Source organism: Pleuronectes platessa, chromosome 2, assembly GCF_947347685.1.
Source record: "Pleuronectes platessa chromosome 2, fPlePla1.1, whole genome shotgun sequence".
Lineage (NCBI taxonomy): Eukaryota > Metazoa > Chordata > Actinopteri > Pleuronectiformes > Pleuronectidae > Pleuronectes > Pleuronectes platessa.
Genome location: NC_070627.1, coordinates 10,960,370 through 10,974,511, shown reverse-complemented (window position 1 = coordinate 10,974,511; position 14,142 = coordinate 10,960,370). Strand labels below are relative to the sequence as shown.

Sequence of the window (14,142 nt, the reverse complement as noted above, 5' to 3'; positions counted from 1 at the left end):
GAGTGTTTTCACAAGTCAGGTCTTTATTCTTTTTGTGCAGTTATATATCTGCTGCTTGTACTGTGTGTTACATTAATAGCCAGGAGCCCATATTGTGACGGAGCTGTAACTTCCACCGCAGTAAAGGGAAATCAGTGTGAACACAATAACACGGCAGCACAGCACTGAGCCCTGTGAGGTGGGTGGGGTTGCTTTGATTCTTAGATGGAAACTGCAGGCAAAACAGATTTTCTGTCACAGTGCCCTGTCACCCTCCTCTCCGCCCTCCCTGCTGCAGAGAGCACTAATAAGACTCCTGGTTCCTGTGTGTGAAGTTCAAACTTCATTAAATAGTGCATGTGATAAAATGGCACTATCCAGGTGCTTATCGGTGATTTAGTAAATCAGCAATAAACTTGTTGTTGTCTGAAACTCCTTCGGCCATTCTCTGCCAGCAAAGACATTCAGCTGCCAGTTGTTATTAAAACAATAAAACTATTAAATTTGGGTTGGTTTCACGGGAGCAGCAGCCGTGCATGTCCCTGCAGGGATTTAACAGTTTGAGGAACAGTTGCCATTACAAACACTTGCATTGAAAGCAATTACTTTTAATTATTTAAATTGTCAGAGTGCTTTTAGGTCATACCTGTATACTCATAGTTGGTGTCTGTGACCCCTTAAAAAAAGAAAAGAAGAAACGTCTGGCGCTAGACCTGACGGCAGCATGCGCCAGGCCAGAGAAAAGAGGGCTGGGACAGGCTTCGGGAGTTAAGCAATTAGAGAATGCAAGTGCAGTTTGTGCGCAGTGCAAACAAGTCGAGCTCACACCCATGTCGTGTGGAAAAGTCACTGTGGAAACATTGCGAGGCCAGATCAACCCTGAGGATTAGACATGTTACAACAGTAGCCCCAAATTATCTGTCCATCAGGTTGAAGGGAGGATCCACTGGTTGTGTACCAAACCCTCTTTTCAGCGGGATGCTTTGATCAGTGGTAATGAGTTTGTTATGGTATCACCGTTCCAAACTATGACAGAAACATGATTTGTGCCCAGGTTGTATTTCTCTTTTATTGTTGCCCGGTTGTGTTGTATCTAGTCCTTGTTGTTGCTCTGCCTCAACTTGCTTCTCAATGTCTGTCGAAATCCAGGAAAAAAAAGGTTTTGTTGTTATGCAAGGATTCTCCGGTAGATTATATATGATGTTTAGTTTTGTTTGGGAATGATTCACGTAGATGTACATGATAAACAAAGCTTATAGAAGCTTAGTGCTTGTTTGACTGCTGAGACATAAGCTGCTGCAGCTTGAACTTATAAACTAATAAAGAAGTCAGGTTTAACACAGAGCATTCAACAAACTGATGACATTTCCCAAAGCCTACAACCCACCATCCTCAGTTGGGGGCCTACACCAGGAAGTTGCAGTATAAAGAGTTATTTTATTTGAATAAAAATTAAATATTGTGCCCTTTCTTCCAAGCTTGGCAAATTAAATCAACTCGGGAAAATATTTCCCTTCATGAAGAATAAGTTTCAACTAAATGACACTATTCTGCTGGAAATGCAATAGCTCGTCTATAACAGCGTCATTAAACGTTCTCTGTCAAATCATTGCAAGATATTGTTAAAATATCTTGTTACCGAGATGATTGTTGCCTAAAGCTATTCCATCATTATCCATCATTTTCCTAGTTCCCATTACAAAGAAATAAGATATGAGAAAAAAATGATATTATTATACATCCATGCATACATACAATGCATATACTTCATATACATATTTCAAATACCGACAATATTCCCATAAATAAAATAGTTATTTGAATAATAATAATAATGTTTAAGAAAAGGGAAATGTACTATTTATTACAAATAAATTCCATCTGATCTGATGTTTTTGTAAGCAGTTAACTATATTTCAAAAATATTTACACATATATACGCGTCCATTTATATCTACTGACCTTCAGCCTACAGTACCCGTCAAAACAAGATTTAGAGCAGTAAATAAATACTAGCACTGTCCCTTACATTACTGACTGTCAATGTGTGGTTGCTCCCTGAGGACCAATGATAGTGATGGCTCGGGAAAATGTCTGTGGTTACTTAGCAACACGGACAGTCCTCCCGCTCAGCCCATAGTGGTGTCTGTGTCCTGTCTGGGTCGGGGGGGTTCTACACTTAAGACTGACCATGCTCACTGCAGACAGCGTGTGCACAGTTCCCAGCACGAAGGAGGGAATCCAGAATGAAGACTCATGGACAGAAGATGGTCTGAGGAGATCGAGGAGGAATCACTCGAGTCCTGACCTTGGCATGTTGATTCGTCAGCAGAGACCCTCGGGCTGCCAGACGCTGCCTGGGCTGCCTGGGCTGGTTTATTAGCAGGCTGCACGTGTCTCACTGTGGAGTCTGGGGAGGCTATAGATTACACACAGCATCATGACATTCAATCAATGACCTACTACAGTCACCCCACCCACCCCTCCCTCTTTTTCTTTCCTCCCAGCAAAGCGTCACATTACTCACAGTTTCACATCTCAGTGCAACACACCTCTCATCGCGTTCTTCTTATCCAGCCAAGATTACTGGAAGAATCTGAGCTGAAACTTAATCCTCACACGTGCACCTGTTTATTGCACGGAGACGATGGGGAATGTTGGAGTCATGGTGAAGACATTATACAGAAACGCCTATAGAGAGGCAGGCGAGGAATCATCTGGCTCTGGACTCTCTGACATGATTTATCAAGGCTGTCAGTGGCCTCATTTCATATGAGCAGCTGAGTAGTGTTTGTCCTGCATTTGGCCAGATGTATCGATCCTCTAATCGGTTATCATGTAACACTTCCTGTCTTACTATTGCCTGCTCTCGTGACAATTCATTATAATGTTGCTATTAAAATCTTTTAAGCTTTTAGAGTTAGAGTTGCAGATTTTTTTTAATTTTTTTTTATTTTACACACTCAAGACAAGATATCTCAAGATACATTTATTGGTCCCACACACATGCACAGACACACGACATGCAAATGGGGGGATTTTTGTCCTCTGCTTTTGACCCATCTGGTGAACACAGTAGGAGGGGGAGTAAGGTGCCTTGCTCAGGGGCACTTAGACACTGGGGTAGGGAGAGTCCTCTTGGACTTTTGAACAGATCCAGGTGTTGTCCATCCATGTATGTTTTTGGTGTCACTCCATGGAGTCGAACCAGAGACCAACCAGTCTGATTTTTTGCCCATAGTCCAATTTTTCTGCCACTAGTCCACCGCCCATTTGAGTCCTAGTTTGATTATTGTTGTGATTTGATAATATCTTTACAAAACAATATTGGTATAATTTGCACCGAATTACTATGACGAGATATCCTAAGTCTTTTGATATTTTGCCAAACATTTCTGCAATCTTAAATAGTTTCCTTTAAAAATATATTTTACTATATTGCTTTTTAACAACCTTATATTGAAAAGAACATTGCATTTTACAATACAATCAATAAAAATGGTTGAACATATTTATGAACATTTGATCTAAACCGAGCCCGTACTTCTGCCAGGGCCCCTAACAGTTCCCTTATGAAACTCATAAATATCAGCCCCCTAAACGTGCCTGATCAAGATGCATCAATTATTCTCTTAGAAATAAATACCTTTAAAAAAACTAAAAGTTTAAGAAAGTGAAAATTCAATTCATGGATCTGCCCCTTGATGCGGATCAGCACCAACATTTTTAGAGTTCCTGAGTTCTCCGTCCAGGAGGTTTTGAGTTATCTTGCCTCCTAAAAAACAAATGGACAAGGTAGAACTCAGAACCTCCTTGGGGCATGTAAATAGGGTCACTGCTACATTTGAGCCCCAAACAACTTAAATAAAACATTAAACATGAAGATCCTGAGCTTGAGGGCGATATCAAATAAATGAATTAAAGGGTGAATAATATAATCTTGAAGTTCATGTATTCAAGAGTAAATCTACTTTAATACATAGGATCAGTTTTGAAGCTTGTAATTAGATGTCTGATCACTGAGGAATCCTACTCCCTTACACTTTCCAGAGAATCAAATTGTTTGAAGAGGGTGTTGTCTGACTCACTGGATTATGAGCAACACAGGATTTATGGATAATCCACAACCACACCTCAAAGTTTTCCCTGACCTCTTTTTAGGTGTTTGCAGCCTGTTCGTGTAGGATCTTTTAAATCTGAATATCCAATAAACATTTAAAAGTAATCATTAAACTGTCTTTGATGCCTCCAAGACATTATCTGTCATCATTTTGATTCTGGCGGACATAAATCATTGAAAGGTATTAATCATTGAAGGAAAATAAAAAATTAAATAAAAAAACACGAGCGCGCCAGGTTTGGATGTTTGTGCTTTGTTCAACTTTCTCTGCAGCGGTGGGAAAACACTGAGGCAGCTCGCAGACAAGCGCAACTCCCAGGCATACCGCACAAGGCAGGGAGTGTTAGCTGGCAAGTGCTGCAGGAATGTTATTGTTCATCAGGGAGAAATTGTATGAGAAAGTGTCTGTTTGATGTCACACACTTTCGGTTCTTCCCTCAGAGTCCAGGTGCTGTTTGTTCACACATCACAAAACACTTAGTCGCACCATTAAATAGAATCTCTTTACATTTTGTATATTTTTTTCAGTACTTGCAGATAACAATGTTTTGCTCACTGAAGAATACAATTTCCTGATGGTCATTATTAGATTGATACAGTGCAATAGTTCCCTGATGACTCATTCTTTAAAAGGCTTTTAATTTTCTCAATGAAACACTAATTAACTCAACTTGGGAATGATTCATATTTGGAAAGCATTTTCAGTTGCCATTGTAAATTGAGTTAATAGGTGTGATAAACCAGCGTTTCTGACTAATCGGGGCAGGAATGAGGAGGGTGAGTCTGGCAGTAAACAGACGTCTGTGAGTTGACACAGGCTCCAACCCTCCTGCCGTCGCTGTCCTTGTAAGGAGACTCCGGATGTGTTCGTTTGACTGAGTCAGGCTCAAGGTTCAGCAGAAGAAGAGCGGCCGGATTGAATACCTCCGCTGTTTGGATTCGCCATTTTAATCTGCATGCTTAAAAAACAAGGCAACGATTTTCCATTTGCCTTTTACGGGCGGCTGAGTTGTAACTGCCTCAAAACAACGTGGGAGGAGACTTCAACGGCTCCATTACCTCTGATAGATCACATAAATAGTCCTGACATATGGCCGACAGATAGAGGCTTTCCCTCCATCAGCAGGTCGATTAGATCACGTCGTCCCCGTTATCGCTCGTGAAAGAAAAAGTTGTTCAGGAAGTGACAACAGCAGCGATGCAGATGCTGTGACAAACCAAGTTGTGTCTGCGGAGGATGTGATGCAGTTGTGAACTGCGTTGACCTCAGCCGAGTTCCTGCGGCAGACGGTCGGAGTGTTGTGGACACCGTGAAGCAGCAGTGCCAGCGTTTTTAGAACAAGGCTTCAATCACAGTGCGAGCTGGCACGCCCCTCCTAGGAATACTTCTCCCTAATTAGACAGTGGACATTCAATGGGTCCTGAAAGGAAAACAAGCTGAGTTTTGTTGAGAAAGTGAATTTCCAGTGACGCATGTTGTGTTACCAGAGTGGGTTGTGTCGGTGTTTGTGTTTCTCCATGGTCGAAACTGTGTTGCAGAGCTAACGCCCCAGTCGGTCCTGGTTATCCGATGTCAGCTTTTTCCCTTATAGGCTATATGGTCAGGCATGTGCAACTTACACCAGTATATATACATTTTCCCACTTGCAACCTAATATTGCAAACACGCAGCACGTAAGCACCCACACACACACACACAAAACATGTATTCACCTTAAGGTTTTAAGTTTCATGTGAAAGGGACTTGCTTTTTGTCCCCATAAGGAAGACAAGTCCCCACAGCAAGAGTAATACTTGGAACACACACATATCCCTATTATTCTATCCTTATCAGGACTTGATATTGACCTTCAGAAATGATTTTTGCCTCATTAGGACCAGGCTTTGATCCCCATGACGTCTACTGGTTCTGTAAAGGTCATTATTTGAACTGGAAAAGGTCCTAAAGAGGTCAAAGAAAATTGAGAACACAAACACCTAAACGCACGCACGCACACACACAAGCACACGCATACACACACACAACACCCCCTTCCCTGTCACTGCACATGATTCCCTCAGTGGCTCTTTGTCACATCAATGTGTCTGATACTCTGTGGTTCCTTTACATAACTGAAAGAGTTCCCTCTTCATTCTGAACCTCATCCTGTCTTTAGAGAAGCATCAGTGACTCAGCACGGCTGCGATCTCGTCTCTCAGGGAACCAGATGAGTGTATTAGGAGCACGTTGAACTGACTGATGCTGTGTTATAACCACACAGAGGCAATTATGGACGGTTCTAATTCTGTTAGTACGTAGCTGCCATGGTGCGGAGCTGCGATATGACCCATCACGAGAGCAGACCTTTGATTCTAATCATAGTTCATCATAGTGCAGCTTGCAGCCATTGGGGGCATCTGGCGTTATATTTTTAGCCATGTTAGCACCGCGGCATTAGCAAAGGCAGTATCTGTAACTGAAATATCTCACCACGTTAATGTCGACATCAGGATTTTTCCTTCAAACTTTGTCTTGTACAAAACACAAACACAAAACACAATAAAACAATGCCCTTGCCATCAGCCTCAGCTGTACTTTTGAAGAGGATTCATAGCCTCCACACAAAGATTAAAGACATGTCTCCACTTCTTCCTGTTGTAGAATATTAGGCTAAAATATCTTGTGTCGATACACGTGCTTCCATTTTGCGCTTTCGACATCATTTAGAACCAGAGTCTGTGCAGGAGTTGACTTTGACTTTTGGTTTTGGTCCATGTTCCGTCCACTAACATGGAGGAGGCAGGGTGTGTGGCCCTATACTGCTGGAGACTATGAAGTGATGAATAAGTCAGTCCATGTCAACTTCAGGAAATGTTAGGATTGCTATGATTGTGTTTGCTCCAATATGTCCAAACTCTTTCAGAAACACGAGATTTCCGTTTGCTTTGTGCTGTTGGCAGTGAGATCATAGACTCTCTCTCCTGTGACTTGTTGAGGAATGAAGCCGTGAGCATGAAGGAATCCAGTCTGCAGCAGAGAGACACTCCACCCTTCAGGGTGTGGTGACGCTTAACTGTCCCTCCGCAGTCATTCACAGGGCCAGAAACTATTCATGAGCAATGTTTACTGTATTTGAAGAAGGATGGGACTGTGTTCTCTTTTATGCTTTGTATTGAGGCAGTGGGTTTGCAAAGATTAGTGCACAAAAGAGGAAAACAGACAAAAGGTTGAAAATAGGAGGAGGAAGTGGGTGTGAACCCGCACTGCCAAGGGCATTTTGTAATCAGAGACCAGAGTATTATTCCCACTAAAGTACCATTACCGTGTACAGTGGCCCCCAGGGGACCAGGACCAGCCGTAACTGACCAACCTCTGTGCTGTGTGTTGCAGATGGGAGGAGGAGGTGTCCAAACGGGAGAAGCTGGAGTCTACGGTGGAAACCCTGCAGCAGGTTGGGAAACATAAACAATAAAATATAAACCAGAAACACGCACACACGTCTATTTAAAGTCGCGCTAAAGGTCCTTTAACGCGCACACACACACACACACACACACACACACACACACACACACACACACACACACACACACACACACACACACACACACACACACACACACACGCACACGCACACACACACACACACACACACACAGTATATTAAGATCTGAGGGAAAGACTGTGTTCACCACAGCAGGTGCATTTAAATATAGCTCAGCGCTTCGTTGTGTTTATGCAGCGTGAACTCAGCTGAGCAGCCCGACAGGAAGCTAATCCCCCAGGAGGATGTGTGTCAGTTTAGAAAAACCACAATACAAACCCATCAGGAGCAGTCAGCTGACCTAGGTATACATATAAACATTGAATATCACCTGCAGCCTGCCATCTTGTTTCTGTCCAGAGCAGACTAAGAGAAATAGATGTAAATTCAAAAATCAATTTCAAGTGTCACACCATGGGGCTACATCACAGAGAGCCACTCCATCCCAGCAGCCGGCGTGAGGAGCTCATCTGGCCGGTGTCCTTCCTCGTTTCTGCTTTAGCACAGATCGATCGTTGACAGCACACGGGTTTGTCTTAGATTGTGGGTCAGCAAAACACCAGATAGAGTGAGGGAGTGGCATCCCCCCCGGGGGGCTTTAACCTCTCAGAGCACACGGGCAGATGTCGCTGTGTATGGGGGAGCCGGAAATCTGCTCACACATAGTCAATTCAATGCAAACAGCCCGTTATCGTCATGGGCCCGGAGCCAGCAGGGGGGTGTTGCTGTGCAGTGACTTACTACAGCAGCACAAACAGGCTCTGGCTGTGACAGATTCAAGTCAACAGCGTTTATCGCCCTTTTAGACTTTGTTTGTAAAAGTCGGTCTGTAGATCAGTGTCCACAGCTCAATAGAACAGCCATCCACTGAGGGGGGAATTACGGGAATAGCTGCTAAAAAGATAATTATCTTCAAAGTTAAAACAAGTAAAGCTCAACTATTTAGGTTAATGTTTATAAGATCGAACGTGATGCCAGGCAGTGAATTAACAGTGAATGGGCGTTTTCATTAATTCATCTCTGTCAGTATTAAACAAATGAGATTAGTATGCTGACCACAATTGCACTCACCACAACAAACACCTCAATCAAGGCCCAACAGTTCCCTTGATTAAAACAAGCCTTGTAGCTGAGGCCACATTACATTTCTCATGTATTTTTGTGCCAGTTGCAGATTTCTAGCTCTATTTGTTACCATACAGCTGCTGGAAAAAGCCCATGAAACCACATTTAAATCCACTAGAGACAGATTTTTATTTGGATCTGCACAAAATTGCACACACTCATAAATATTTCATCAGAATGTACACCCATTCTCTAATAAATCTAATTCAATGTGGACAAAAAAACGCCCCAATGGTCTCTCCTGAGCCAAACCACAGCCTTGCACCAAGGTTCATGGAAATCGGTCCAGTGATTTCTGCATAGTCCCGCTACTTAACAAACGCAGTAAACTATTGCCTCCTTATAGCGGAAGCAGGGACGTGCACAAACATTTTGGGGGGCAGGGGCTCAAGTGAGAAAAAGGGCACTCCTAATTATTTATTAAAAAAAAGTTTTAAAACCAAAAGTTAAATGATAATACCCTTACACTCACATGATTGTTAAATACTCCACAGTAGTAGAATGCATAGTTATTAGATGAGGAGCCTACAATCAGAAGTATGCAGTTTACCAAAAGCTTATTTGTATTTATTTATATTTGTCGTTTGGTCTATTTTACTTCCATGTCTTCTTTTACTCTAATGGAAAGAAAACTTCCAAAAATAAATATTTAAATGGTGTTTGCTTCACCCTCTCTCTGTTTGCTAGCAAGACACAAGTTAACTATATTTGATTTGTCTTTAGGCTAATTAGCTTTAAACTTGAGGCACTGGTAGTTCCTCACGACTCAGTTCCACACAAGCAAAGAAAAACCACAACAACTGGAAAAGCTGGGAGGTGGGAGGTGGGAGGTGCTGCTGGTCTGACATGACTGTAATGACTGTGTGCTCACAAGTACACTTTCACTAGCCTCATGATTCAATTACGATTCAGCAGTCAACAATTCAAATGCAAAACAATGTGTCACATCCACAATATCCTATATTACTGCCCATGGCTGCTCTTCATCAATTAATATCAGTTAATGAAATCAGTCGGACAAATATGAAAACCCTTTTTATTTAGAAAGTGCTTTAAAAAATGTTATAGACTAACTTACTATTATAGCAAGTGTGCTGTAATTTACAAAATAATGTTTTCAATTCAACAATCAGACTACAACAGTAACTTTATGACACACATTCATTCACTTTAGGCTTGTGTGCTGCACCTAAGGCTTAAAAGGAAAAACTCTGACTACAGCTTTTACTGTATCAAGGTGACCCCGCCTGTGACTATTGAGCTGAAGGGTTCGTGTTGGGTGGGGATTTCCTTTCCCTTTCGCGGAGCCATGCTAGCTGTTCCCCCTTGTTTCTAGTCTTTATGCTAAGCTAAGTTATCAATCTAATGCTAATAGTTTTATATTCACCATATACACATGAGAGTCGTCTCATCTAACTCTTGGACCGAATGGGAATATGTTTACAAAATGTATAAAAAATATATTTAAGTTTCAGCCTGTTGGAAATAATCCATCAAATCCATACTTGCACATTAACATACATTGAGTGGCTGCTTTCCATTAACTCATTTGCATCAGGTAAAGATAAAAAGAAAAGTAAATAACAATCTCATGGGTACTGAGCCAAACAGTAACTAAAAGCATCATAAAACAATACTAATGTATAAAACCATTATTTTCTTCAATGGGCCTTATCAGAACGTAACCAGTTCTTTATCTACCACACCTGTAGCCACATCCTGAACTATGTCATACAACCATGATGTTGATCCCTTTGATACTTTCACTTTGGATAGATTGTATCAGATGTTTGTTTAAATGACTCATTCGACCTATTTAGTCCAGTTAAGAAACGGTAACTGAATAAATTCAATCCAATCACGTTGGTGAGCAGAGTTCATGCTGTCAAACACACATGTCACTCACCCAATCAGGACGCTTATTTACTTGTATGTGACATTTGAACTCAGAGTGCCCAGGAGTCGACTGAGGTCAAGGACGAGCTGAGCGAGAAGGTGGACAGACTGAAGGCGGAACTCGTGGTTTTCAGGAGCCTGATGACTGACGTAAGTATTTGTTCAGCGAGAGGGTGACGTCGTCCTGAAGCCGGACAAAGACGTCACATCATGAAGGAAACCTGCTGGGTTGACTCCCGGTCTTCAACACATCATGACTGATATGTGTTCCAGCAGCAGGATTAACACTGAACACACCCTTTTCCTTTCCTGCCTTGTTTGAGTTCGGGAAAAACATATAAATCCCCCCCCCCCCAGAGACAAGCATTCATTGAAAATAGTTCAGATGGGAGCTGTAGATCAAGAGCATATCCTGTCCTGTACAGCTCTGTATTGTTCCCTGGCAACTCTGCTCTGGTGTGACATTCAGCTGTAATAAACTGCACTGGGCCCAGTCCCAGCCTGTGCTCACCCACTGATAGATATAGTCAGTTGAAGTATTTGTTTTTCAGAAAGCCATGTTGTTTATCCTGCTTATCTCCACTGTGGCATCTGCACCTTGTAGAAGTTTTCATGTTATTTTCTGTGTTTTACTTCATCCCCCAATGTGTGATTCCAGAAGCGGGTAAGTGACACGGCTGTTGTGGACCTCTGAGGTTGTGTGGAGACATCTAAAGTTGAGTTGTAGTAGTAGTTTGACAGTGATGCTGTCTGTGGATGTGTCTGTGTCTGTGTTGACCCTCGTCTTATATTCTAGTCTTATATTCAAAGCTTTCACAAGAGGAAACAGTGTACATGAGACATTTGTCCCGTTTATCTGCCCCAACAAATCTGATCAAAATTTGTTCACCTCTGGAAGTTGTATCCTTTCATTTGGCTGACTGGTTTTCATGTTGTAAGTATTAGAACCCATACTGGTGCGGATCCAGGGACGGATCCAGGGATCGTTTTTTTACTTTCTTTAACATTGCAGGATAGAGATTGTTTCAATATTTCCCTCGTTTCCTCAATGAATAATTGATGGATCTTGATGAAAGAAATCTGGCACATTAAGGGGACTGATATCTATGAGTGGGTGAAATTTGGTGCAGCTTGATTGGATTTAAGGAGACTGTTGGACCTTAGTGGAAGCATGTGCTCCACTTAGGGACATTCTAATTATGATATTGACAAAATAAGGACTCAAAAGTAAAGTTTGAGTATTCTAAACATTCTTATTTAACCTGCAAAGCTAGTATACTGGAAAACAGTCAATTGGAGACTTACAACACCAAGTAGAATTGGCAGAATTTGATGAAAGACCATGTTGAAAAATGCAATATGTCTGTACATGAAGGAAATTGCCAAAATGAATCTTACCTTAAAGGTTTATTTGATTGTAAGGTTTCTATAAATTTGGGGTCTGAAAATGTATGTTGAATGTTTAGGGACAGTAATATGTTTTAGTTTATAGTCATAGGCTTTCATAGGCTTACACATTTCAAAGCTCAAATCAAACCTAAAGAAAAACATGCCCCCTATGGCATCACTTGGGTTATAACACTATAGATAAATACATGTGAGACAAACATTTAGCCACATAGAATACCACCAAGTTCCCAGCCTCTGATACAGAGATGGATTAACCATGACTAACTAACTGAGAGAGGCAATATGACCAGGAATCTATTTGCTAAACATTCAGGCTGCCACAATGCATCGAGTTCACATGCTGTCGTTTATACAGTGTGAGAAGGTGCATATGTATCTGTGAAATCTCTGTTTATCTCATTTATAGCAAATGTCTGACCTGGACACCAAGATCCAGGAGAAAGCCCGGCGGGTGGACATGGACATCTGCAGGCGGATCGACATCACGGCCAAACTGTGCGATGTGGCGCAGCAACGCAACTCGGAGGACATGTCCAAGATGTTCACTGTCAGTCCGGCCCGGTCGCTCGCAGAGAAGGTGGGTGTCTGTCCGTCCATCAGCTGTCTGTCTGTCTGTCTGTCTGTCTGTCAGCTGTGCATCTGTCTGTCTGTCAGAGGAGCTGAAAGTAATCGAAGAAAAACGCCCTGTCAATGAAACCAGAGCAGGAATGCATGTCTGTGAATAAACTCATAAACACATCAACGTACACAGACTCATATATGCACAATGCAGCACACACACACACACACACACACACACACACACACACACACACACACACACACACACACACACACACACACACACACACACACACACACACACACACACACAAAAACACACACACACACACACATAAAAGTTAAATGCTGATGGGTTATCTTCGCGGCACACAAGGTTATCACATTGCGCCTACATTTCTGGCTAAAAGCCCAGTGTAGAGTATTAAGTATAAATCTGCTGTGAGTCAAGCTGGAGCCTTCTTTCATAGTCATATTTTGTAACGTGTGTCTAAATTAAATGAAAAATGTGCATAAAAATCAGTCTGATTTATGTGTTCTGCTGTTTGTTGCATCTGGAATCTGTCTCATCCACTTGTTATGTCTTTGTGCTTAACCAGAGACAAGCACCACGAGTTAGCTTCAGTTGGACATTGAACACACACGTTCAGTTTCTCTCCTCAGTTTGCAGATGAATAAACACATACAAAATATCTGTGACCAAGGATTAAGGGAAATATTGATTAAACACCAGTTGTCTTCTTTACATTTTGCCTCTGGGTTCATTGGGTTCATCTTGGATCAACAAGCTAAATAGTGTGTTGTTGTGTGTGTGTGTGTGTGTGTGTGTGTGTTGCAGGGCGCCATGGCCTGCTGCAGGAGGAAAGAGCGTAAAGCGGTGTCTGATGAGGAGAGTTCAGAGATGGATGCCGAGCCCAGCCTTTCAGAGGAGGAGGAGGAGGAGGTTCCCGAGACGCTCAACATCACGGACGAAATGAAACGCATGCTCAACCAGCTGTAAGTAACACACACAGACACACACAGACACACACACACATACATCAGAAGCACCAAGTAGTCTTAGCTGTGAATGAAACCGCATGTTTTTACAGCTGCATCACATCAGCACAGTCGATGAGATGGAATTGTTGTCATTATTCCTTCATCTCCCTCTAGTGTTTTTATGGAGTATTGTATCTCATATACAGAATGGTCATTTAGCTAATCTCTGCATCTGTACTGTAACAGTCTCTGTTTATGCCACAGTGCTCCCTTCTTCAGTAGTTTGTTTGTTTGTTACAACCCTCTATTGTTCCACTCTTCTCAATCAATTCTTATCCCAATCATCAACAATCAGAATCATTTCAATCATCTGTCCGTATTGTTTCCTGTCCATCTCCTCCTCCTCTTTAAAAGCACGTCTTCCTCTTTGCATGCGACCTTCACTGTACCTGGTGGCCGTTACACTTCTCCCTTGCTCTCCTCCCTCTCTCCTCCTCTTCCTCTCTCCGTTTCTCTGTCCTTGTCCTGCACAGACATTGTTCAGAT

The 14,142-nt window shown here is 42.1% G+C and overlaps 1 protein-coding gene across 1 annotated transcript in view; it reads left to right on the top strand.

Moving 5' to 3' along the window:
• iffo2b (intermediate filament family orphan 2b) overlaps positions 1-14,142 on the top strand; it is a 28,969-nt gene that overhangs the window by 10,233 nt on the left and 4,594 nt on the right. The window contains exons 2-5 of the mRNA XM_053431150.1: positions 7,470-7,530; positions 10,699-10,794; positions 12,461-12,631; positions 13,454-13,611. Coding sequence (XP_053287125.1) covers positions 7,470-7,530; positions 10,699-10,794; positions 12,461-12,631; positions 13,454-13,611 — 486 coding nt within the window. The remainder of the gene's footprint in view (positions 1-7,469; positions 7,531-10,698; positions 10,795-12,460; positions 12,632-13,453; positions 13,612-14,142) is intronic.